This window comes from Podarcis raffonei, chromosome 2 (genome assembly GCF_027172205.1).
Source record: "Podarcis raffonei isolate rPodRaf1 chromosome 2, rPodRaf1.pri, whole genome shotgun sequence".
Taxonomy (NCBI): domain Eukaryota; kingdom Metazoa; phylum Chordata; class Lepidosauria; order Squamata; family Lacertidae; genus Podarcis; species Podarcis raffonei.
Window position 1 is genome coordinate 39,157,653 of NC_070603.1, and position 23,179 is coordinate 39,180,831.

The window sequence follows — 23,179 nt, forward strand, 5'->3', positions numbered from 1 at the left end:
AAGAGTGTGCGAGGGGGGGGGAGTAGACCCGGAAGTGCTTATGGGGGCAGTGCTGCATTCGGCTCTAGAATTTCGTCTCTCTGAAAGTTAGCTCGACGGAAGTGTCCCGGAGAAACGCTTTTCGGAACAGGAAGTGACGGAAGCACGCCGGAAGCGGGGGTTGGCTTTCGTTGAAACCGGGAGGAAGGAGGGTTTGGGGTCGCGGGAGTCGTGCAGTTATGTCACCTCAGTTACGCAGGGGGCGAAATGGTTTCCTTTCGTATCTTCCGCCAGACCTCGATCCAGAGACGGCCAGTCATTTTTGAAGAGCCTGATCTGCTTCTTAGTCGGGGCTGCGATGCACAGCCGTCCTAAGCCACCATCTCAGCCCTTCCCAGCCGCAATGTGATGATAACAGACTTGCATTGGCATCTGCAAGGACAAGTTGTTTTTAAGTGTTTAAAAAAACCTAATTAAAATACAGCACAAACTCTCTGGGACCCGATCACAGCTTCGCCCAAACTTCCCATTTCTCAGTTGCTTCCGACCCTCGGGTGACTGAGACGGAGGGGAGGGAGCATTGAAAAATAACCAGGAAGTTTCGTCTTTATAGACGGTTTGATTGTGACGCTAGAATTGCCTCCTTGGTTCCACTCACAGCCTACCTTAAAAGGGCATCTTTTAAAAAATATTTCCATTTCTCTATGGCGGAGGGAAGGCAGCAAGCAAGGAGGAGGGGCAAATGGATCAGGAAATGAAATGATGCTCAGAGAGTAGATTAATTTTCTTTCACTGCTTTGCCTCAGAAGAGGACTTGGTTTCCCCGGTCTGCTTCTTTAAAGCGAGGTGAGTGGTGTGGGTATGTGTCTCGTTTCCATAGTAACGATGTAGGGTGGGTTCTCCAGACACTTCCCCTCCCTCCTCTAGTGATTTTATAGTGCTAGGCAGACAGATGTGTGGGTTGTGGTTGTTTTCTGCAGATTTATAAGCTGGCAGGTATCTTGCCAAATCCTATAGGCTTCAATTCTTAGTATAAGTGGTTCAAATCACTGACATCCCTAAATCCGATGCAACCCATTCCTCTGCATGTTTACTCAGCAGTTCAGTAGAACTTGCTCCTAATCCGAGTACATATGTACAGGATGGCTACATTTTATTCTGTCAGCTTTATAGAAGTCTAGCTTCTCCGAAAGACTGCTAATGCCGCCTAAAAGCTATATTTGAGTAACATATTCATAGGCACCCACACTTCCCCCTCACCACCAGTTTAGTATTTGAACAAAATCCTTTTCTTTCTTTCTTTGTGCTACATTTTGGCAGGACATATGGGCAGTTATGGATGACGATAATAATTGTAGCTGTACACAAGGAGCCACAACTTCTGAGGCACTCTTCTCCTTTGGAGTCATAGCAGATATTCAGTATGCTGATCGAGAAGATGGCTATGATTTCTGCGGACTGAACAGGCGATATTATAAGCATAGCCTATGTCACCTCCAGAGTGCAATCGAAGACTGGAATAGAACAGATGTTCAGTTCGTATTACAATTTGGGGATATCATTGATGGCTGCAATGCTGAACTTAAGATGTCAGAGACAGCACTGGGAAGAGTCTTGGAAGAATTTAAGAAGCTCAAGGCCCCTGTCCATCATATATGGGGCAACCATGAATTTTACAACTTCAGCAGAGACTATCTAGTAGATTCTGCACTGAACACCAAGTACTTACAAGAACAGACGTTTCTTAGCAATTCTTATAGAGACCAGAGTTCCACTGGAGACGATGCTTCAGAATTCTATTATGCATATCAATTTTGCCCGGTGCCTAAATTTCGATTTGTCATCCTTGATGCTTATGATATAAGTATTCTGGGGAGGGATACGTCTACCAAAAAATATCAAGAGTCTCTAAAACTACTGCGAGAAAAAAATCAAAATGAGAATCTGAATAGTCCATCAGGTACTGTATTGTGCTGAGCAGGGCTTTTGTATGTTTCCAGATTCACATTGAGGTAGCACCTGGCCTTGTGCTACACTGAGGGACCTGCCACTCAGAAAAATGAACACATCTGCATGTATTTCTCTGACTTAAAGTGTGGAAGGGGACTACAACAGAAGAACATTCAGTTTTGAGTGGCAGTTTTTCTACACAAAAAATTCTACCAGATTAGGCTAGGCAGTGGGCAGGGCTGCACATTAATGGCATTTATGTAATCCCCTGAAAGGATAGAGAACTTATCTCAAGAGTAACTGGTTAATGCCAGAATGTAGGCCAGGTATGTTCAATATGACATTTTGAATGTATGCAAATATGTACAAATGTTTACATATATATAGCATACTCTTGGAGGAAGCAAGAGATGGTAACATTTCTAATTTGCAGAAATGGGGAATCAAATGCTTTGACTACACAACTGAGGATGTATGATTTAAAGGGATGTATAGAATGTTGGTTGTTTCCTGCTTGGGAGCAATAGGCTGAGTACAAACGATTATAGCTTCTTAAGCCACAACATGAGCCTCGTGGCTTTGCATACAGCTGCATTGTTCTTTCCCTTATGCAAACTGGAAAGCAAGCCACAAAGTCTTCACTTAACTATCGCTTCCCTTCTTTGTCTTAACCATGAAAGCTTGGTTAACAGCTTGGGGGAAAGCCAGGTTAAGAACCCAACTTTAATCATGGCTTTATGCAATGGCTTGGTTTGAAACTATTAACCACAGTTTTCTAGTGTATATCTAACATCAAACTCGTTTAATTGAATACTTCCTGGCTGGTTCACTCACTTGTGCAAAGGGAAGAGTGGAGTGCTGTGTGTAGGCAGCCTTGAGGCTCATTCATATCTTGGCCTGTTGAGCTATGATTTCCTTGTGATAGTTAGGACTTTCTTAAACATTACTGGAAAAATAACTTGCAATTTGTACACTGCAAGTCACTATAGTAAGCAGTAGTAATGTCTGGAACAGAGATGAATATCTGAAAACACATGGCAAGTACTTGCCTATGAGCTGCACAGGTTCCCCATGGCTCTTCCCCATGCATAAAAGTCACCACTTGTGGACCATTTGTGGACAAATAGGACCTTTTCTTTCCTAGAATGTGTGGAAAAGCTTTAAATCAAGACTTGGCACAGCCACATACCCTTTCATAGAGATGCAAAAGTGGGGTCCCATTTTTTTCATGCTAAAGAACAGGAATATCTGTTATGTTTATCTTTAAAGAAAGTATTTTTTACTGATTTATAAAGTTTGCCTTGAATGCTAGTTTATTCTTAAGAATGAAGTTAACTTAAAAGTCCCTGTAGGGAGAAAATGCATATTTTTCTAAAATGCACATTTGTATCCTAAAATATAAATGGCTTATTTGGTGAGGTTTTTTATTAGGTTTTCTTTTTGTACAGGTCTTGTTGAACGTCAGTTTGTGCAGTTCAATGGAGGATTCAGTCAAGAACAGCTGGATTGGCTTGATGAAGTCCTTACATATGCTGACAAAAATCAAGAAAGAGTTGTAATTATGGGTAAGACTTTTTTGTTTTTCACTTTTTAAGGCACAGCAACTGTAGTAGAATATCACAGTATATCTCATGAAATTCTGCTTTTTACAATTCTGACAAGCCATTTCTCAAGCCTGAGTCACACCCCAAAACTGGCCTTTGGAGCGAACTCTGTTCACGTCACAGTGGTCTGATTCTGCCATTATGTGGGCTATATCCATTTTCAGGGTAGGTTGAGGTCTACAGGAATAGCTACGGCATGCAAATTAAAAATGGATCGTGTGTGCTTAGCCACACAGTGCTCTGCAAAACAAACTGAACTTGGTACAGTCAGGTCCAATTTATGAACTTGCAAATCATCGTCCCTTAAGGAGAGGGTGTAAATCAGAGGTTATGGAAGGAATGGTGCTGGGTGTTGGTAAACAGTATAGGGAAATCAGGTTCCTTTGGAGTTCCTGGAACACAAGCAGTAGAACACTTCTTAGAAAAAAGCGCCTTATGAGAGGGTTGCCCGGACATTAGAACTAGAGGCAAAAGACTGAGGGTTTCCTTCATCTCATTCTACTGCTTTAGCTGACATATGCTAAAAGTTAGGGTAGTGGGTTTTGATCACAATGCTTCATTCTTCATAAAGTATACTCTGACAACCAGAAGATTAAAGGCCAGTGAGAGGTTGTACAACAGGAAGAACATCACAGGAAGGGATACACCAGACTGGCTCTATCCCCTAGGGAAGCAGCAGCCATGGGGAGTTTGCTTCCCTCTTTGTGCCAGAGGGAATACTCCGTTCCAACTGATAGTTGCCCTGGGATTGAAGAGAAGTACATTGTGGCCTCATCTAATTGACCAGAGGACCAAGCACTGCTAGGCCGTTTGTGGGTTTTGCAATTTGTTTTAAGCTGCTTTTAGAACCACTCAGTTGAACACCTGAATATAAATCTTCTAAAAAAAACAAAAACAAAGCTCATGTCACCTTGCAAACCCATGACAGAGAGAATCAGGCCTCCAGTTTGGCTTACATTTTATTTTTTTAAGCCCTGAAGTATGTTTGAGCTGTTTTCTCAAAAAAGAAATACAGGATAGTAGGAAAATGTGGACTAGTTACTCCTGTTTCTCCCAGCTCCACATCTCTACAGGGATGTCTAAATGACTAGAGATACAGTATAAGTATTATTCAAAGTATAATGTACTCTTTGTGTATGCATCAAAGTGGGGAACACACACACACACACACATATATATATATATTGCTTTATTTTAGATACATTTATTATAGTTAAATTTATTCAGTTTCAGTTTGTGCAAGTAACGCTTTCCTAAGTATTCATAATGTGTCACATGTATTATTTCAGTACCTTTACAACTACTCCGTAAAGAAGGGCTAGTTAACGCTGTGAACTTCTGGAAGGTGTTGGACCACAATTGGTGCTCAAACATAACAAATTGTAATTTTCTACTTGCTACTCAGTGATCTCATCGTGATTGGTCTATCATGTGAATCAAGGACCTTCAGCTCATAACATTTGTTAATAACAATTTTGCTTAAAAATGACTTCAGGTGCCTGTCTTAATTGTGAACTTGCAGAGAATACTACCAGTATATAGCCATTTTCAGCAGCTTTAGCATTTGGAGAGCCATGTTAACAACTGTGAAATTTCATCTGTTTTGACTGCCTCTCTTCCTCCACTGCAGGGCACATACCCATCCACCCCAATTCTACAAGCGATGTCGCCCTGGCTTGGAATTATAAAGATGCCCTTTCTGTCATCCACTCGCATCACTCTGTGGTGTGCTATCTTGCAGGCCACCTTCATTTTGGTGGATACTGTTTAGACTCTTATGGAGTTCACCATGTTACTCTTGATGGGATTATAGAAACTCCTCCAGAAAGCCATGCTTTTGGAACTATACATGTCTATCATGACAGGATGGTATTAGAAGGAAGAGGAAGGATTCTAGATCGAGTGATGCATTACAAAGGTTATCAGACTTTTCACAGATGATTGTATTAGGTCTGGTTACTATTTAATGCATTGTGCACTATACTGGAGTAACTATTTGCCTGAAGCTCATTTGAGCCCACAGATTGGCATGTTCAACTTGAAGTGTCAAGCAAACTAAATGTCTGCACTGCTTAGTGAGGAAATGTAATCAATTACATTTGATTCAGTGTTGGGCACTTGTTCTATATATATTTTTCTGATTTTAGAATGTTGGTGTGTAAATTATTTAATATACCATGTATTTTTTTAGTTGAAAATTTATAAATATTTCTATAATTAGAAATACATACATTTAAATTTGCAAACATAAAATAAAAATTAGTGGCTGGGCATCTTTTGTTTAAAATGTGAATAACTGCATATTTATTCAACTCTGATTATCATACCCTGTTTGAAGGCTGGACCAAAAGCAAGACTCATAATATTACAGATCATAGTATTTGCATTTCACTTTGCTAGTAGCTTCTAGCAAAGAAATGCATTTCACTTTGCTAGTAGCTTCTAGCAAAGAAATTGATGGGTTATTATGCTCTCTCTTTACCTATATTGCCTTCCTTGAGACACACTACAGCTTCTGCTTTCTGTCACATCTTTGTAGGACTTCAAGCTAATCATCAGGATATTGTAATGTGCTCTGCAGATATGTCCAAATGAGGTAGGTGGGGTGTGTGATAGTAAAATTCATACGCAAATCCAGACAGATTGCTCAGAGACCCAGTTGTTCTATTACAAGTAGTTTTAATTACAGTCTGTAAAACATACAAACACTGCTGTATCTTCAAGGCTGTTCTGCAGCTTCAACTCCGCTGGTTTCAGCAGTAAGTTCAAATCACCTCTAGACTCCAGCTGCTTCCGCAGAAGCAACTATTTCATTTGATCCAATCCCTTGCAGGTACCAAGGGCCTATAGTTAATGCAGTCCTAACCCACGTGGCCTTATTGCAGATATATTCTTTCCTTGAAAATCTTGACCAGGATCCAGAAAATTCCACTCTAATTGTGCTCCAGTTTCCAGGATTCAAGAACATAACAGACAATTTAAAACCAGACTCTTGAGGAAACAAACTGATCTCAGCCATGGCTGTGGTCGCTGTTGATTTGGCACAACTGACAAATCAGAGCTGGGCAAATAGGTGCTAGAACACAGATTCCTTCATTTCCACCTTCTTAAATAACTGTTTTACAGTGAGATGGCCAGGATGTTCGCATCTCTGCATTCATGTAGATGTACAGCCACATTACAAAGGGGAAAAGGGAGAGGAAGATTGCAATGGCCAAGTGAACCCCACCCAAGGAATTTCTGGAAGGAAAGAAAAGACGATTTACTGAAAATCAAGTCAAATTAACAGGAACTTAGCCAACTTGTTAAAATCTCATCTATTTTTATTTTTTTAAAAAAAGATTTTTGTCTGAAACTTTATGGGGCTGCACCCAATGGTGGGGTTGTGCTACCAGAAAGTGTTTCTGCAAAGGCACAGTAGCTGATTTTTGCCAATCCTTACCTCCTGCAGCCCCCTGAACCACACTGCTCCAGAGGGTCCCACAAAACCCAGGAGCAGCTTTTCCGGGGGCTACAATGAGAAGAAAATTGGGTGCTTTGCTCAAGCACAAGTTTGGGTGGTGTGGGAAACAACTATTCCACCCCCCCAAAGAAATATGAATAATCACTCCTTTATATGGTGAGAGTTACTTTTACCTCAACTGGAATACACATGCTGAATTATAACTATAAATTAGACTTTATAGAAAAATGCAAACTATTTGAACGTGCTCAAGTTTACAGACTTGTAAACTGAAAATCTTACGGCATTAAGGCATAAAACGAATCACAAAACTAAAACATCACAAAACTAAAGTCATTTTGAGGGAAGAAGGCTATACCATATCTTAGATAAAGTAAAGACTATTTCTTCCACATATTATAAATTGCTAAAGGCTGAAATAAATAAGTTAAAAGACTCACTTGGCTGAATGACGACAAAGGCTCATCCAGACGGTAACAATCAACAGACCAAATAACTCCCTGTTTTTTTAAAAAAGATTGTAAGTTATTCAAATGTCCTGTCCATAAATTAAATCATATGCAAGCAGACTCAGCAAAGAACAAGAATAAATAAGCTTACCATAAGAAGTGTCAGATGTCAGTTTCTCTGGGGGAAAGCAAACAGTTTCTCACTTTAAAGCTATAGCACTAAGCCCAACACTGCGGCAGTAGCTTAGTACATGTATAAAGTAATGGAAGACGAGGAAGAGGCGAGAATGGGAGGGCAGGGGGTTGTGACATTTCCTTAATTTTGAGTCCCTATCCCTTCCCAATTATATAGTACTGCTTCCAGTGGGCTGTATGCAGCCACAATGAGGTCAGATTGTAGGAAAAATCTTCTGTGATTTCTTTTTGTTGAGAAGTTTGACACAACTGCATCTCTGTGGAATTTGAACCAAGGATTTCAGAACTTTAATCCCGTGCTTTTGGGGTGGTCTGCTGGCTTCTGGTTCTTAACAGACCTATAGTTAGGGTCTTGTGAGAATCCGACTGCTAGGAAGAAACCTCTAATTTCAGTGGAAGGTTGACAATATGGAAACTGCAGAAAAAAAGAAATTATTACTTACCTGCCTTCTTCCTCATGCAAGATGCTTTTCTGAGCATTAGTAAACAAGGAATACCCCAAGATGGCAGAACCCACAAGACAAGCAGCTGAATGTAGATCTGACAGACTCCGCCACACAATATTGTCTAAGGAAAGTGGTAAGTCATTGGTACAAATTTCAATAGAATTTACATTTCCAAACTAACAGTGCAAACCTATACAGGCCCACTCAGAAATAAGCTCCACTGAGTTCAATGGGCCTTACTCCTAGGAAGTGGAAATAAGATTGTAGCCCAAGTTAGTTGAACTTGGGTCCCGATGAAACCAACTGGACACGTTAGTCATGATTTAGTTCACACTGATTAGTGGGAATTAAGTTCAACTAACTTACTCTGAATCTACCTACTGTTACTGAATTAATTTTCCTTGGATGTGTCTCTTCAGAAGGCCTTCAAACAACAATAAGGAGGAGGAAACTGCAATCCTCTACAGAGTTTGGCTCACTGAACTGAACATGCATAGGATTGTGCCACAAGTGATTTTATACTTGGTTTGTACTAAAGATCACCAAGCAGAGAACAAGAAGAGAGATCCTTCATGCAGGCATAAAACATATAAAATAACTGGGTTTAGTAAATAGTTAATATATGCAAGAGATTATATTGCAGAAAGCAGAAAAAACAGCTGACACGCCACAACAAATGAAGTTTTGACTTTGAGAAAATAATTGGTTAAGATGTGACATCTGGGAGAAAGTGATCAGGATATGGAAGAATTCATTCAGAGAAAGAGAGAAAGAAATAAGAATAGTAAAACAGGACAATGTGTTTCAAAAAATACAGATTTCTCTTAATTTGGAACAAGTTAGTAATGAAATTAAACCATAGGTAATTTTAAAACAAAGAACTTAAAGAGGCATTTCAGTGAAATGGACAAAAATAATGCAATCTATTACTATAAGTAAACAAGCTTTCAAAAAAGAACAGCCTGGATTTCAATGGGGTGATAAAAAGGGAATTAATGCTCAGCATACCCAAGATCCTTTAGAGGAAGACCAAAAATGTGTAGGGGGGAGAAGTTGGAAATGAATAGGCACAATATGAGTTCTTCAGATTGTGTGTCCTAATGAAGGGTGTTCTGAAACATTTAAGAGCTCCCATCAATGAATCTGATGAAAGGTCTAATATCCCCACCCAGCATCTTCACTACATATTTGTTCTGTACAACATCTAGCAGTACTTTGGAACTAAATAAATGTTAAATAGTAGTCTGAACATAGGCAAGACACAAAGACCTCCCCTGCTCTCAAATTATAACCATAATTAATATAACAAAGAGAAAGAGGTGAATGGTCCAATTGATTTGGGGATTGGAAGAGGGAATCTAATACTGTACCTGCAATTGGTGGACTAAGGCCGACAACCAGTGTGAGAGCTGCAGGTACAGAGTAGGCAACCTGAGAATGAGATAAAACAAATCTACTAAGTAGAAATTGAAGGCAGGGACAAGGAAGACAACATATTCCATCCTGGTTAGCAGACCAATAGAAGAGCCAATCTGATGCGCACAGATAACCACACCAGGAATAATAAGGAAGGAATGGGTGCTTGCCTCCCAGGAAGAGAAAGTGTACAAGATCCTGGAAGGAAAAGGGTGTTTCATTTGTACAAAGGCAGCCCCTTGGATTACAAAACTATTCATAAAGGCAAAAGAGTCTGCTGAAGAAACAGCCCATGTCATCATCAATACAAAGAGAACAATGCAGTCTGATGAGATAATTGCAAGTGAGATGCTTACTGCTGCTAGTGGTTCTGTTGCCTGGAGGTGTATTTGATCTGTTCTAGGCAAGGCTGGACTGCCTCTAAAGGAGGTTTGCATTTTGAGGGTGGTTTTAATTACAGCGTTGTCATTAGAGACCCCAGTGGCCTCCGTGGCACTGAGCATCTTTCACAGTCAAAGGTGATGCACACCTTGACAGAGGTGGTTTGGACAGAGGCGGTTTGTGCTCTGGAATCTCCAAGTTACGGTAGTCTAATGTGTTGTACGTTGGGACTGCTCTGAAGATTGTTTGGAAGCTGCCGTTGGTTCAAAGCACAGCAGTAAGGACTATAATGGTGACCAGGTGATGGGAATATATCTCGCTAGTGCTTAACCAACGGCACTGTCTTCAGGCCTGCTTCTGCACACAGTTTGAGGAGCTGGTGCTTGCCTTTAGAGCTCTGGATGTCTTGAAGCTTGGATTCCTGAAGAATCAAGCCTCCCAGTTCACTGAGATCATCTTCAAAGGTCGTCCTCCAGGTGCCATCTGAAGTGAAACGTGATGATAAGGAGAAAGGGGCCTTTTCAGGCATCTGGTTGGGCACTGAGAGAACAGCATGTTGGATTAGATGAGACCTTGGCCTCATCCAACAGAGTTCTTAGTGGCAATCTGTACCTATGAAACCCTCTCTCCAGGGAGGTTTCCCCAGTGCTTACTCTGATATTGAAGATTGGAAGCTACTTTGTGAATGAAGTTCCTCAAAAAGCAGGTAAATTTTGTAAAAAAAATACTGCATCTCTAGCACCAAGTCTTATTTCCCCAGCACTTGAAACTCTTTAATTATATTGCGCTGTTTTATGCTGCTTTTACAGTCGTTTTTGCAATCTATTCTGTTGTTTTATCTGTAAGCTATTCTATAAATATTTATATAATGTAAATCCACAACAACAAAAATAAAGTGTCATGTTAGAACACAGTGTCACTGAGCAACAGCCCAAAGCCAATTATAGAAGGAGTTTTGATCAAGCTGCAAAAGCACTGCAGACAGATGACATGGCTTGAAATTCAATGGGGCTGCCTGACAAGACACCTCCGACAATGTCAAGTTCTCTAGTACTTGTAATAGCCTCTGAATTTATACTCACTATCCAGAGTCCTGGATCTGGGTCATTGACCTGCAACAAAGAAGGCAGGAAACATTGCTAAAAACATTAAATTGTGCATAGCATAAAAATCCTTCCAACTGATCCGTAAATCAGTTAATCCTGAGCATTCATATCGAAGACTCCAGGATAAATTGTTGGTGAGCCTTGCTCAATGTGAAATGGGCAACTGTAAGCGGATACCTGTGGAATTTTGCAGATTAAAAAACCCAAACATATACCCAGTGCTGTCTTCTAGAGCATTTCTGTACCCAAGAGTAAATCCAGAAGTAAAACGGGTGTGTGTGTGGGGGGGTATTCTCTAGTAAATGTGTTTGGGGCTGCAGCCTTAGTGGAACTAAGGACAACAGTCTAGCTATTTTTTTCAGGTACTCTCAGCAGATTGCTAATAGGATATAAATGAATTGCATATTTTACCAAAATAACAACTCAGGAAGATATAAACTGCGCACATACTGTTTTCCCCTAGGCAGTTTTTAGAGCACAAGACTGATTCTGCTTACTCTTAGTGATATATTTCCTAATCCAGCATTCATAGCTTGAAAACTACATAAATATAATGGGGAGAATGAAGTCTTACTGTGGCAGGGGGAGAAATTGCTTTATTTCCCCAATGTCACCTGTTTATCCTAAAGTATTGTCCAAATCATTGGAGTAGTGAAATAGACTAGACTTGATCACAACCAGTTTCAGAACTAAATCAATTTAAGTAAGGGAAAGAAGGTGGGGGAAGGGAAAATTGGAACAAAGAAGGATGTTATTGAGGGGCAAGGTGTATTGCTGGTAGGAAGTAACCTGGAGCTTCTTTCCTCTTTTTTAAAAAGCTACATAACTGCATAGGTAAACTGTTCCAAATATAATCCAAGATGGTCATTAAAACCCTTCAAAATGGAGCCTTAGACCAAGCTATTTGAAAGACCATCTCCTGTATCTGCCCATATCTTGAAAATAAACAGACCCTCTTGCCTGCTCCCCTGCCTTCTGCGTTGTGTGACAGCATGTGAGAGAGCCTTCCCTGTGGTGGCACTTTGTAAAATGGTACCCCTGCCCTGAGAGATCTTATCTATCTCCCTCCCTACTTGTTTTCTGCCACCACTTAAAAAACTTTTCGTCTTCAGAAAGCTTTTGATTTCATGGCTGTTCTGATTCTGATGCGTTAGTCCTGGTTCTCTTGGTTTTGTTTGTTTGTTTTCAATGTGTTTCGTGTTGAGAGGCTGTGACTTTTTAATGCATCTAACTTGCTTTTAACGACGGGATTATGGTTGCTTTGTTTCTGTGGAGATGGGAGAGCAGCTTTATGCATACGTTTTGCCCCAAATAAATAAACATAATAGAGAAAAATGCTCCTTTTCCCACATAACCTTCTGCGATGATGAAAGAAAGGTGTGCGGTCGATTTTCCCTTCTCGCCTGCGCCACTCCCGCTTCAAACCTCTCCAAAGCTGCAATCCTGAACGCCCTTTCCTCGTTACCCTTCGCCCTGCCCTGGAAACCGGCCAGCTGCAACCCTGCGACCGACCTTCGCCCACCCGCACAGCCAAGCTGCTCCTTGCACACTTTTCTCGCCCTCCTCCGCCCAGCGCAGCACCATCCCCGACCTGCACGGCCCCGGCGAGTCCGAAGAAGACGGCCATGACCAAGTTGCTAAGTCTCCAGACCCGGCTGCTGGCACCCGCGGAAGGAGGCGGCGGCGACTCCCGCTTAAGCCTAGGCAACGAAGCGGCGGCGGCGGCGGCGGCCTCCATTGCTCGCTCACCGGCGGCAGCTCGCTCGCGTGCCCGCCCCTCTCCCGCCCCACCAGCGGAGAGAGGCGCTCGATCGACCTCATACACGCCCCTTACAAAGCCCCCTCCCGCTCTTGTAGTCCTGCCATGCACCGCCCACGCCGCGCACTTCCGACGAAGCGGGCAGGGTCCTCGCCGAGCGCGGCTGCAACCAGGAGGCGGTGCAACGCAAAGCAACTGCCAATCTCTGCTTCAGACCCAGTGCCGGATTTACGTATAAGCTAAACAAGCTATAGCTTAGGGCCCCACTCGCTTGGGGCCCCCAAAAAAATTTAAATGGGGGGGGGACTAGATGTACATTTCCAAAAATATAAGTTCAACAATTACTTTGATAAAATACATATTTTGTTATGTGCAAATGGTTTTAGATACCCATTAGGTTCATAAATTACCATACAGCATATATTCAACACAAAAAACAGCTACAATTTGTTGTTGACATATAAAGGGCCCCATTACATTCAGTAGCTTAAAGGTAAAGGGACCCCTGACTATTAGGTCCAGTCGTGACCGACTCTGGGGTTGCGGCGCTCATCTCGCTTTATTGGCCGAGGGAGCCGGCGTACAGCTTCCAGGTCATGTGGCCAGCATGACTAAGCCGCTTCTGGCGAACCAGAGCAGCGCATGGAAACGCCGTTTACCTTCCCGCCGGAGCAGTACCTATTTATCTACTTGCACTTTGACGTGCTTTCAAACTGCTAGGAGCAGGGACTGAGCAATAGGAGTTCACCCTGTCACAGGGATTTGAACCGCCAACCTTCTGATTGGCAAGTCCTAGACTCTGTGGTTTAACCCACAGCGCCACCCATGTCCCTATTCAGTAGCTTAGGACCCCATCAAACCTAAATCTGGCCCTGCTCAGACCAGTGTATTTACTGAAGACCCACTTGCCAGGACTTCAAAGCTGACCTGGTTGCACCTTCCTTTTCCAGGCAGCAGACCTTGCCCCTTAACTGCCAGAAGCCCGAAAAAGTCTCTCTGAAATCACTCCAGTAACAGTGGCAGTAGGGTCACCAACAAGGGGGATGTATGAAAAATATATGTTGCCATGTATAATTTACTGGAAGCTTCTCCCTTTTGAGAAAAACGGGTTTAAAACTGTTATGAAATAAATATTTTCATACTACTCCAGGCAGCTGTCAAGTGAGAACTGGGCACATCAGTTCTTGCACTGTGGACAGATTTATGCTGGCATGACCTTTTATATACATGAAACCAATTAAATATGCTTCTTGAGGCTTTTATTTGCGTTTCCTTTCCTGGATTCCAGCTAATTGGGAAGTGTTGGCCAATTACACTGGAAAATTATGCTGTGACCCTAAACACATACTGGTCCCAGGCTGAATGATACACAGCCATTTCTTCAGTGGAGCTTCCAGGCACATTGGAATAACCATATTTCTGGAAAATTACATATTAGAATCGGGCTGCAAACCTGTATTCATGTACTGGAGTTGCAAGCCCCAATGAACTCAATGGATAGGCATGCATAATACTGCATTGCAAACAGTATTATATCCAAGTTAAAAGTTTAAGTACTATATGAGCTTTTAAATTCAAATTAATGGGAAATTGATAGGAAGAAGTAGGTACCATACAAGATTTCACACTTGGGCTATGTCAGTATGAGGAGAAGCACCATAGGGAAGAGAAAAAAGGGGCCACTGAGAACTTTGGGATCAGGTTTGATGAGTTTCAGCATGGTGATCTTAATTCTGCAAAGGTGGAAGAAAACAAACGAAGAACTACATCTTATCTCATTGAATAAACATTGAATAAACATGGGAAGGATAAGATTTATTAGCAGAAAAGAGGAAATAGGATAATTCAGGATTTAATGGAAGTGCTTGGATTGGAACATATGCATATGGGACAAATTATTTATTTAAATACAATTATATTCCACCTGTTTTTCAGAATAAAAAGGTTACCAAAAAACAAAACAAAAAAGATTGCTGTCCCTATTTTTCTTTTTTTAAAAATCCACATATGTTAGTATCAGGAAAGGCAGGTCATATGTGAACATAATTCTTGTTATTCCATGTGATTCTTCCATAAACGTCTTGTAGCTTTATTTGTGAACATATTCCAGAATGCTAAACCCACAAAGAAGATATGTGATTCATTTTATATAGAAATGTCTTTTCATTCAACATTGCATCATTTGAAAGAATCAGGAAGTAATTCTAAGATATAATCTCATTTGAGGTACTTAATCACATATTAATCACTATACTTCAAGATACAATGTTTTGTTATCTAGTTGCAAAAGATTCGGGAGAGTTATGGAAAAGATGTAAGTTGTTGGAATAAGTTGCTTGTTGCCGTGGCTCATTTACCAGGATAGAGGGAGGCGAGCAAATAGGTGTATAAAATTAAGCGCAGTAGAGAACGCTAAACTAGACGGACCTTCCGTATGATGCGGCAAGGCTCTCCTCAGATGCGGAGAAAGAAGAGAGCGGGTTTATCTCTCTCATAATACAGGTACTAAATCCATTAAATCTGAAAGATAGGAGGTTGGGGGGATGATGCAGGACAGACAATAGGAAGAATCTCTTCAGCCCGTTTAAAACCCCCGAATTCGCTGTCACAACATGAGAGAGATGGCCGCCAAACTGGGCTGCTTTAGAAAGGGGATTAGACCAAACAAGGCGGCCAATGGCTAACCTCTCGTCGCTATTGCCGCCAGTCATCTGAATGACCGGCTTCTGGTGCATCTACGAGTCGGGGAGAACGGGGCTGCGGCGGCGGGGCATCAGCTTCGCCATTGTGGGAGCCGGCGGGTGCAGGACTAGCCGGATCCAGCTGGGTCTCTCCTCCTCGCGCCTCCTTTTCCTGCCTCCCTCCCTCTTCCTGCGTCTTTTTGGGCGAAGCCGTCGGAGGCATCATCCGTCCCGCCCGCTGCCTGGGAGGGGTTACCCTGATGCCGCGAGGGTGGGAGGGGACGAGCGGACGGCGGAGGCTGCAAGCGGAGCCCCAGTAGCGCCGAGAGAGAGAGGGAGGAGGAGAAGGAGGACGGCGGCGACGACGACGACTGGCGGTGGTTTGGGTCGGTCGGGGCCAGGGAGGCTGGCGCCTGTTGTCGCGAGTCCCGGCTCCGGGTGTCCCGCCAGCTGCCTGCTGGGGCTAAAGGGAGCAGCGAGCGGGGCAGGGAGGAGCAGCAGCAGCAGCAGCGCGCGGGCGAGGAGCCGAGGGCGGGCGCGCGGGACGGGCAAGGAGGGGGTCGGGTCCGCTGCTCCTCCGCTCCTGCTGCATTGCAGCCTCCCTCCTCCTGCCGTCCGTCCCCTTCTCCCTCCTTCCCTCCCTCCCTCCCTTCGCGTCTGGCGCGCTGCACAATGGCGGCTCCCGGCCCCGGCTCTGGCTCCGGCGGCGGCGGGTCCCAGGCGGCGCACACGACAGTCAGCAGCATGCAGGGTAAGGGAAGCGCGCCTGGGGAGGAGCGGCGGCGGCGGCGGCAGCGGCAGCCGGGCCCGAAGCGACGCCCGCGGAGCCTGCTGTAGGCCGCGCGGCGCTTCGCTCCCTTCCAACCCTCGCCGCCCACCACACGCTCCCCGCCTGGCTGGCTGGCTGCGGGGACGGGAGGGGGCGCCCGAGCTGGACCAGGCCTCGCCAGAGACCGAGAGGCCTCGGCCGCCTGGAGTTCTCCAGCGAAGCCGAGAAGAGCCGCTTTCCCGTGTGGGGCTCCGCTGGGTCGGAGGGGGGTGTGGTGTGTAGGGAGGGAGACGAGGAAAACGGGGTGGCGGCGGCGAAGCTTCGTGTGTGTGAACAGGCGCTTCTGGGCGGCAACACGGGTAGGGGGCGGCGGCTATACGTGTGCCTAGATGTACGTGTGAGGGGAAACTCGGGGCCTTCTGTCTCCTCTGCCCGGGGCATGTGGGAGGTTTCCGGGTGATGGGAGTAGCCACGGTTCAGGGACTCATCCCGGGGTGTAAGTCTGGGGAGGGTGTGGGGAGCCTAATCGCCAGGGCGTGATCACTACTGGGAAAACAGAATTAATAAGCAAAAAATACGAGGCTGACGTCTGGCTGACTAACGAAGGTATGTGTCGGAAGAACGCATGCGTTAAGGTCGTGGTAGAGGTAGCATGTCCATGTTGCTCATGTCTGCTCAGAAGTAAGTCCTGTTGAGTTCAAGGGGATTTACTTTCCAGTCCGTGTGTACAGGATTGCAGCCTAATTGCCCTTGGGGTGGGGGGGTGTAGGGGTAAACAAAAACTAGGTTTGTGTAGGCCCCATAGATTTAAAGCACCTGTCTAGGAGTCCTGAGAACCTTAATTTAACCCCCACAGAGCTACAGTTCCCAGCACCTTTACAGATTACAGTCCCCATAAGTTGGTGGTGTGTTTGTGTATGCTTTAAATGTATGATGTGTCTGGAGTCCATAAGTGGTTTTTCTGTAGGCATGCAGGGGGAAAGTGGTCTTGTGTTTTTTTTAGGAGTGCAATATGTAGGTAGATTAGATTTGAGGCCTTTCTGACATTGAAGTTAGGCGGTGGTTTTGGTTGAATGGGGAATGCATAACAGTGAGTGCTTCTCTACTTGAATAAAGGGAGTAATGTATCAGATTATTAGAAGGTGTGCTTGTAAATAAGGAGGATGCAGAGTGCATGGATGTGAGATGTGGATGGAAAGTGCAAGGTCCTTTTCTCAGTGTCGTTGCATATTGGGCAAGTGTTTTTGAGAAACAGATGTTGGCTTACCATCCCATAATTCTGATTATGCCCATAAGAAGCCTCTCTGTGTACCTACTAAATTTTTGGAGAGGGACACTTTGATACCTATGTACTTGGTAAAATATTTAACAAAACAAAGCTGAAAGTATATCTTAATATTTACAAAGTAAACTCAACACTGTTTTCCTAACAACTCCATTTAATACATAGAAGCTAAAATTAGTGGTATTTCCAGTGAAATGAGTATAGGATTAGGTTTGTACTGTTGAAATAGTGAATGGTGCTGTGTGACACCAGTGAAGCTGTTTTAACACTTAATAATCAGTTCTCTCCTCCCACAAATGTGTATGATCACTCACTGCAGTATCTTGGGACACGGTGTTCTCAGGATTGACATACAGCATTCGAACCAGCTAACCTGGAAAGCCTGTTATGCCCTGCAATGTACAGGATTTTGGACATAACTGATCGCAGTTGAAGGGAATCTCTAGTAGGAGGACTGTGAAAGACATCTGGAGAGCTGCTGCCAGTCAAAGTAGACAATACACAGTTAGAGGGACTGGTGGTCTGACTCAGTACAAGGCATCATCACCTGCTCATTATATGCTAGGAAGCTGCCCTTGCCACTTTTCAGCACCAGCCTATGTACATGCAGCAAAATGCTCATGTTCGCAATTGTCAAATACCAGTACGTTGTTTACCTTCTATTTCATGTATAGAAGGATTTTGTTGTGTTTGAAGTATCCTTCATAGATACATACAAACACCAGACTAGTAAATGTTACTGAGCTTTACTGCTGAGTTGGCACTGGACACTAACCACCACGTTTTTTGGGTGTGTGTTACAAAGTGTTCAAGGTCAGTATCTGAGAAACTACATATATATTGTTATATATAACTGCAAAGCTATGTAGACTTCTCTCTTAAGCTGCATTAGATGGAGTAAAGTACAAATATAGGGAGGTGTTTGTTTTTTATTTACATCCAAATGCTCTTGATTAGGTAATTATATGAGAGGTAGATTGTTCATTGTACAACTCTGATGGTACTGTAAGCATCTCACAATTTTGTTGCAATATATTATTTTTTATTTAGCACCTGGAAGTGCAGTACCACACTCACTGAGTTTCTGTGGGTAACAAGAAAAATGTTTGCCAGATGCTACTAACATGTTTGGCCTAATACTTGGTTAGATCCTCAAGCTATTAGATCCTTAATAGCTCTTGTAGCAAGACACTCCCCTTATTGGGCTGTTTCTTGTTTGCTTAGTGTTTTAGTTTGGGATCTCAAGAGTGTTGATTGGTATATAGCAGGCTATTTGGCTTTTCCTTTCCTTTTGTTTTTAGGCTGTTAAGTACTCCTAGTATTATTCCCAAGTAACATTCTGTGTTAACATGGGAAGGATAGGAACACACTCCATACTCTTGTAGTAGAAATGATACTATGGGCACCTAGGAGTTAACTCTCAATAATACCTATGCATTTGGGTGCTCAAGTAAACCAGTATGTTATGATATTTGAATTTTGATTACTCACCTGGGTAGTCTTGTGGTAAAGAGTGTTTGTTCCTCTGCATATTGGAAAACAGCCCACATTGAAAGGCAGGACTTCAGGCTGGTTCCCACATTATGGTGTTAAGTAAGGGAAATGGCTTTTGAACCACTCTTTTGCCTAAAATATGCAGGATATCTATTTTAAACCTTAACTTTGGTTGTTGCAAAGTAAAAGTTTATTGCAAGGGTTTGCTGAACCACTCTGTGAACATCACCTGTACTTGTGTCTTTCTAATGAGTAGGCACATTTGAATCAAAGTGAGTGATCACAGAAATATGTTACAGGTGTACATTAATTACTTAATGTAAAATCACAGTGTGGGAGATGACCTTTAGTCTTGTATAGAACCAGTTCTCTTTACCAGGCTGCAGACTGCCCAGATGTGCTTCTCTTTGAAGGCAAAAAACAGTTGGTTTTCTTCTATCCTGCCTTTCTGCCTGCTTTCAGTGTTAGAAATGTAAGTATTCATTCCTGGCAAGAAATTTACCTGGTGATTTTATTGAAACTCATCACCTAATTCGTTCAAAGGCTATGATGAATGAAAACTAGGAAATTTTCCTTATTAAATCAGTATGGAAGAATCTTGTATTTGTAATTCAGTCCAGTGTAGCTCTCCTCACTGAGATCTACTGAGTCCAGGTGATGTGCATAGGACTGCAGCCTAAATCATTGGTCTGAGTCAGCCTCATTTTTGTGCACTTGTTCTGTAAAAAAAAGCTGTGTTCTCATTGCTGGTTATATAACCATCTAAAAATTGTTGATTTTGAATTGAATTGAAAGTGCCTATGCTAGATTTAAAAAAACAGACATGTAGGGCCATAGTACTGTACATCATAATCTTTTCAGGTTCTCCTTGTGCTTGTTTACTGAATTAAGAAATCCTAAACAACTCCTTTTTACTCAAAACTTGTATCAAACTGCATTAGAAGCAGGGCTTTTTTTCCAGCCAGAACTCCCCTGAACTCCGTTCCGGCACCTCTCAGGTGGGTGCTATTGCTATTATAAGAGAACAAGGGAGGCGTTCATGGTGAGTTCCAGCACTTCTTTTTCTCGAAAAATAGCACTGATTAGAAGTGTGAGTGCAAGCAGAATTTGAGGAGTTGTATTGGATACATAAGCTTGTGGAAAACCTGTAGTTCTGTTTTCAACAAGGTATTAATAGACCAGTGGGCCTGTTTAGACGCCAGTTCATGCATTGATACAGCAGTAAATAACGTGTAGCTCTCATGCACACAAGAGCTTCCTCATTTACCTGTGGCAGGGTGGCATCCCATTACATGCAAGGAGCTACCCATCACTAAGAGCTCCATATGAGCATTGGAGGTCCTGTGAGTCTTTAGATCAGAGCAGTGAATTATAATTAAACGTCAGAAACAGTCCTGTAGATCTTTCATGCTGTGGAGTTGAGTTTGGTATTTCTCCTTCCCAAGATTTATTCGGATGTAAGTGACATACTACATATCTGGTTCAGTTCACTCATACCATTTCCCCTGTGTCATTTCCCACAACATAGGTTTTTGTTGCATAAATGTTGTATAAGTGCCAGCATAGGAAGATTTCAGAGCTCAAGTGGATGTTCTCCTCATGCAGGAAAAGTGGACCTTTAGTGTTACCAGCTAAAAGCATGTGAGGAGTGCATTAGCCTCTTCTTGGAGTGAACTGTTGGATATTGATTGATTTTGACCCTATTTCTGTTCTGAATGAAATACTTTGTTATACCACTATATTGCTTCACTTGGAAAATGTTTTTGTGCATTCCAAGGTTAAAGAGAATTTTGTGCTCGGAATGATAATGCAATACTAGGTGTGTGTCGTGTCCCCCCCCCCCATGACTCCATGGCTTGATTCTCATCCACAGTCTTATCAAGGGTACTTGAGATATATAATATTCTATATTCCAGAAAGTCCCAACTGATTGAATGGGTGGTAAAATGGCAAATGCAGTTCAGTGTAAACAAGTGTAAAGTGCTGCATGTCACGACGACAAATATTAATATTAATATTAAACACATGTTCCCGGAGTCTGAGAACAGGACAGAGGTCTTGGGGTCGTAGTGGATAGCTCAGTGATAACACAAAATCTGTGGTGTGACTGCATTTGGAATACTGTGTACAGTTCTGGATGCCTCACCTCTGAAAGAATCTTGTCGAGTTGGAAAAGATTCAGAAAAGAGCAACCAAAGCAATCAAGGGGATCGATCAAGTAACTCCACTATGAGAAAAGCTTGTCATGTTTGGGACTTTTTTGCTTAGAGAAAAGGCAAGAGTTGACGTTATAGAAGTTTATAACATTAGCATGGCTTGAAGAAAGTGGGAGTATTTCTCCCTCTCTTAAAACATTAGAACTTGTGCACATCCAATGAAGGTGTATGTTGGAAGAATCGGGACGAATAGCAGAAAATACTTCTTAATGCAGCACGTAGTTAAACTAAGGAACTCACTAAACTAAGGAGGCAGTGATGGCCACTGACTTGGATGGCTTTAAAAAAGGATTGGACAAAGTCATGGAGGATAAGGCTATCAATGGCAACTAGCTATGATGGCTGTGCTCTACCTCCATAGTTGGAGGCAGTAATGCGTCTGAATACCAGTTGCAGGAAACCATGGGGTGGTGTTGAATGCTCTTCTGCTTGGCACCTGCTTGTGAATTTCGCTTGGCATCTGGTTGGGCATACTGGGACTAGGATGCCGGACTAGATAGGTCATTTTTCTGCTCCAGCAGGCTCTTCTTATGTTCTTAAATCTGCACGGGATTATAATTTGTAGGCAGGTTTCTCTGAAAGGCTCAGAATCATAACATGTTTCTCATGCTTTTAGAAAATCTTGGAAACATGTAGGCATACCAGTTAAAGACTTGAAAAACCTTACAATGAATTCGATGTTGTATTGGTTCCCATTGGTTAATGAATACACCCTCTTTGTTCTTGGACCATGCCATTTAATACCTATCTTTTTGCTGCTATCTTTTTGTTTGTTGCTTGCTTCTGATGTTCCTTGTGCCCTCTATTTTTACATCTGACAACTTTATTTCTTCATTTTAGGCCAAAACAATGTTTCTTCAGCCCACCCAAATTTTGAAGTTAACATAAAATAAAAATAATAAGACAGTTGCTCTCTATAATCTGTGTTTAGAATTCAGATGTGTCCTGTCCCAGAGGAAACTAGTTAGCAGAAACAAGCATTGCTCCCTTTACAGCCAAAAAGTTATTGATTGTAATAACAGAATGGGACATTCTGAAAGGATGTCAGCTACTTTACTGAGACCATCTTGGTTACTTTCCTATTGTCCTTTGCTTTTTAGCTGATTTGGCTGGCTTTTTTCTTTCTTGCCTGAGGCTCTTGCTGAGCTTAAGTACCATATCTTCTGGATTTGTTCATTCATGGTCCTTTTCTCTGACTCGAGAAAAGATGGCCAAACTTTAGAAAGTGTAGCTTTCAGTGCTGGATAGCAAATTATGTCAAATGTTAAGCTGTATGAGTAGGCTCAATGTGCTTCCAAGCTGTTGTCAAATGCCAGAGTAGATTCTTTCCTTTTGATTTGCATATGATTCCAAATCCCTTGTTTTCAACTTGCAACTGAATATTTGCATAGACTTGTTTTGGCTTCTTTCTTGGGCTAGTTATGGAAACTCAATCAGAACCACCAACCAATTTTTTTAAAACAACTTTTTAAACTAAGTAAATTTTACTTCAGAATATCTGGAGATTTTATCTGTTCCTGCATCTTATCAGAAAGGAACAAGTATGTTAGTCCTCTGTCCTAGAGTTTTCATTATTATTTTTTCCAGATTGCATATACACAGTAACAGACATTGCTTGTACTTTTCAGTCAAATATCTAGGGGTGTTCCTTTTTTACTCCTATTCTTGGACAAGATGGTCACTCATTTATTCTGTTTCATGTGTAAAAGCATTGAATTTGGTGCAAATTTTCCTTCAGCCGGGCTGTGGTATTTGGTAGAAAAGCCAGCTCAAACCTTTTGACAATGTCCAGTGAAGTTTTCACTAGCTCAGGGATTTCTGCTAGTGAAACAGAACTTATCCCTCTTCTCCCTGTGTGCCCCTCCCTGCACTCTCCCCAAATCCTCTTTGCAGGGTTGGGAGAATCCTCAGAACACATTAAGGGTGCAAAAGGGTGGGGATATTGGGGGAGAAGAGGGAGGGGAAGTTCCACTTTGCAGCCAGAAG

The 23,179-nt window shown here is 42.6% G+C and overlaps 3 protein-coding genes across 16 annotated transcripts in view; 2 read left to right on the forward strand and 1 right to left on the reverse strand.

The window, feature by feature from the left end:
- Positions 1–3: 3 nt before the first annotated feature.
- On the forward strand, positions 4–8,835 carry ADPRM (ADP-ribose/CDP-alcohol diphosphatase, manganese dependent). Of its 6 annotated transcripts, none has more exons than XM_053376093.1 (5): positions 4–825; positions 1,300–1,939; positions 3,378–3,494; positions 6,073–6,129; positions 8,506–8,835. In XM_053376093.1, the coding sequence occupies exons 2-4, from the start codon at positions 1,315–1,317 to the stop codon at positions 6,126–6,128; spliced, it is 798 nt and encodes a 265-aa protein (XP_053232068.1). In that variant the 5' UTR covers positions 4–825; positions 1,300–1,314; the 3' UTR covers position 6,129; positions 8,506–8,835. The 6 variants fall into 6 exon arrangements, with proteins under 6 accessions (XP_053232068.1, XP_053232069.1, XP_053232070.1 ...); XM_053376095.1 differs by lacking the exon at positions 8,506–8,835 and adding an exon at positions 5,164–5,451 and having other exon boundaries at positions 6–825; positions 6,073–6,128; XM_053376094.1 differs by lacking the exons at positions 6,073–6,129; positions 8,506–8,835 and adding an exon at positions 4,506–4,674.
- Positions 6,193–12,706, reverse strand: TMEM220 (transmembrane protein 220). The gene is made up of 6 exons (XM_053376098.1): positions 12,581–12,706; positions 10,966–10,995; positions 9,457–9,517; positions 8,084–8,207; positions 7,437–7,496; positions 6,193–6,773 (listed from the first exon to the last, which is right to left on the reverse strand). The coding sequence occupies exons 1-6, from the start codon at positions 12,614–12,616 to the stop codon at positions 6,641–6,643; spliced, it is 444 nt and encodes a 147-aa protein (XP_053232073.1). The 5' UTR covers positions 12,617–12,706; the 3' UTR covers positions 6,193–6,640.
- A 2,860-nt stretch (positions 12,707–15,566) lies between these two features.
- Positions 15,567–23,179, forward strand: part of MAP2K4 (mitogen-activated protein kinase kinase 4) — a 47,548-nt gene continuing 39,935 nt past the window's right edge. For 5 of the 9 annotated variants that reach the window (XM_053376105.1, XM_053376107.1, XM_053376111.1 and 2 more), the window contains exon 1: positions 15,728–16,180. In XM_053376105.1, the coding sequence (XP_053232080.1) occupies positions 16,102–16,180 (79 nt within the window). In that variant the 5' untranslated portion in view covers positions 15,728–16,101. Of the gene's footprint in view, positions 16,181–16,700; positions 16,805–23,179 lie in introns of those variants that run through there. The other 4 variants (XM_053376113.1, XM_053376108.1, XM_053376106.1 and 1 more) reach the window with 4 other exon arrangements.

What these genes read in the sequence shown, in the direction of transcription:
- TMEM220 (XM_053376098.1), bottom strand. Translation starts at nt 12,616, where the DNA reads ATGGCCGTCTTCTTCGGACTCGCCGGGGCCGTGCAG. An exon ending in CAGATCCAGGACTCTGGATA is followed by an intron (nt 9,518 to 10,965) that starts GTGAGTATAAAT and finishes TCTCATTCTCAG; the next exon opens with GTTGCCTACTCTGTACCTGC. An exon ending in CTTTGTCGTCATTCAGCCAA is followed by an intron (nt 6,774 to 7,436) that starts GTGAGTCTTTTA and finishes CTTTCCTTCCAG; the next exon opens with AAATTCCTTGGGTGGGGTTC.
- ADPRM (XM_053376095.1), top strand. Translation starts at nt 1,315, where the DNA reads ATGGATGACGATAATAATTGTAGCTGTACACAAGGAGCCACAACTTCT. An exon ending in GAATCTGAATAGTCCATCAG is followed by an intron (nt 1,940 to 3,377) that starts GTACTGTATTGT and finishes CTTTTTGTACAG; the next exon opens with GTCTTGTTGAACGTCAGTTT. An exon ending in TCGAGTGATGCATTACAAAG is followed by an intron (nt 5,452 to 6,072) that starts GTTATCAGACTT and finishes ACATCTTTGTAG; the next exon opens with GACTTCAAGCTAATCATCAG.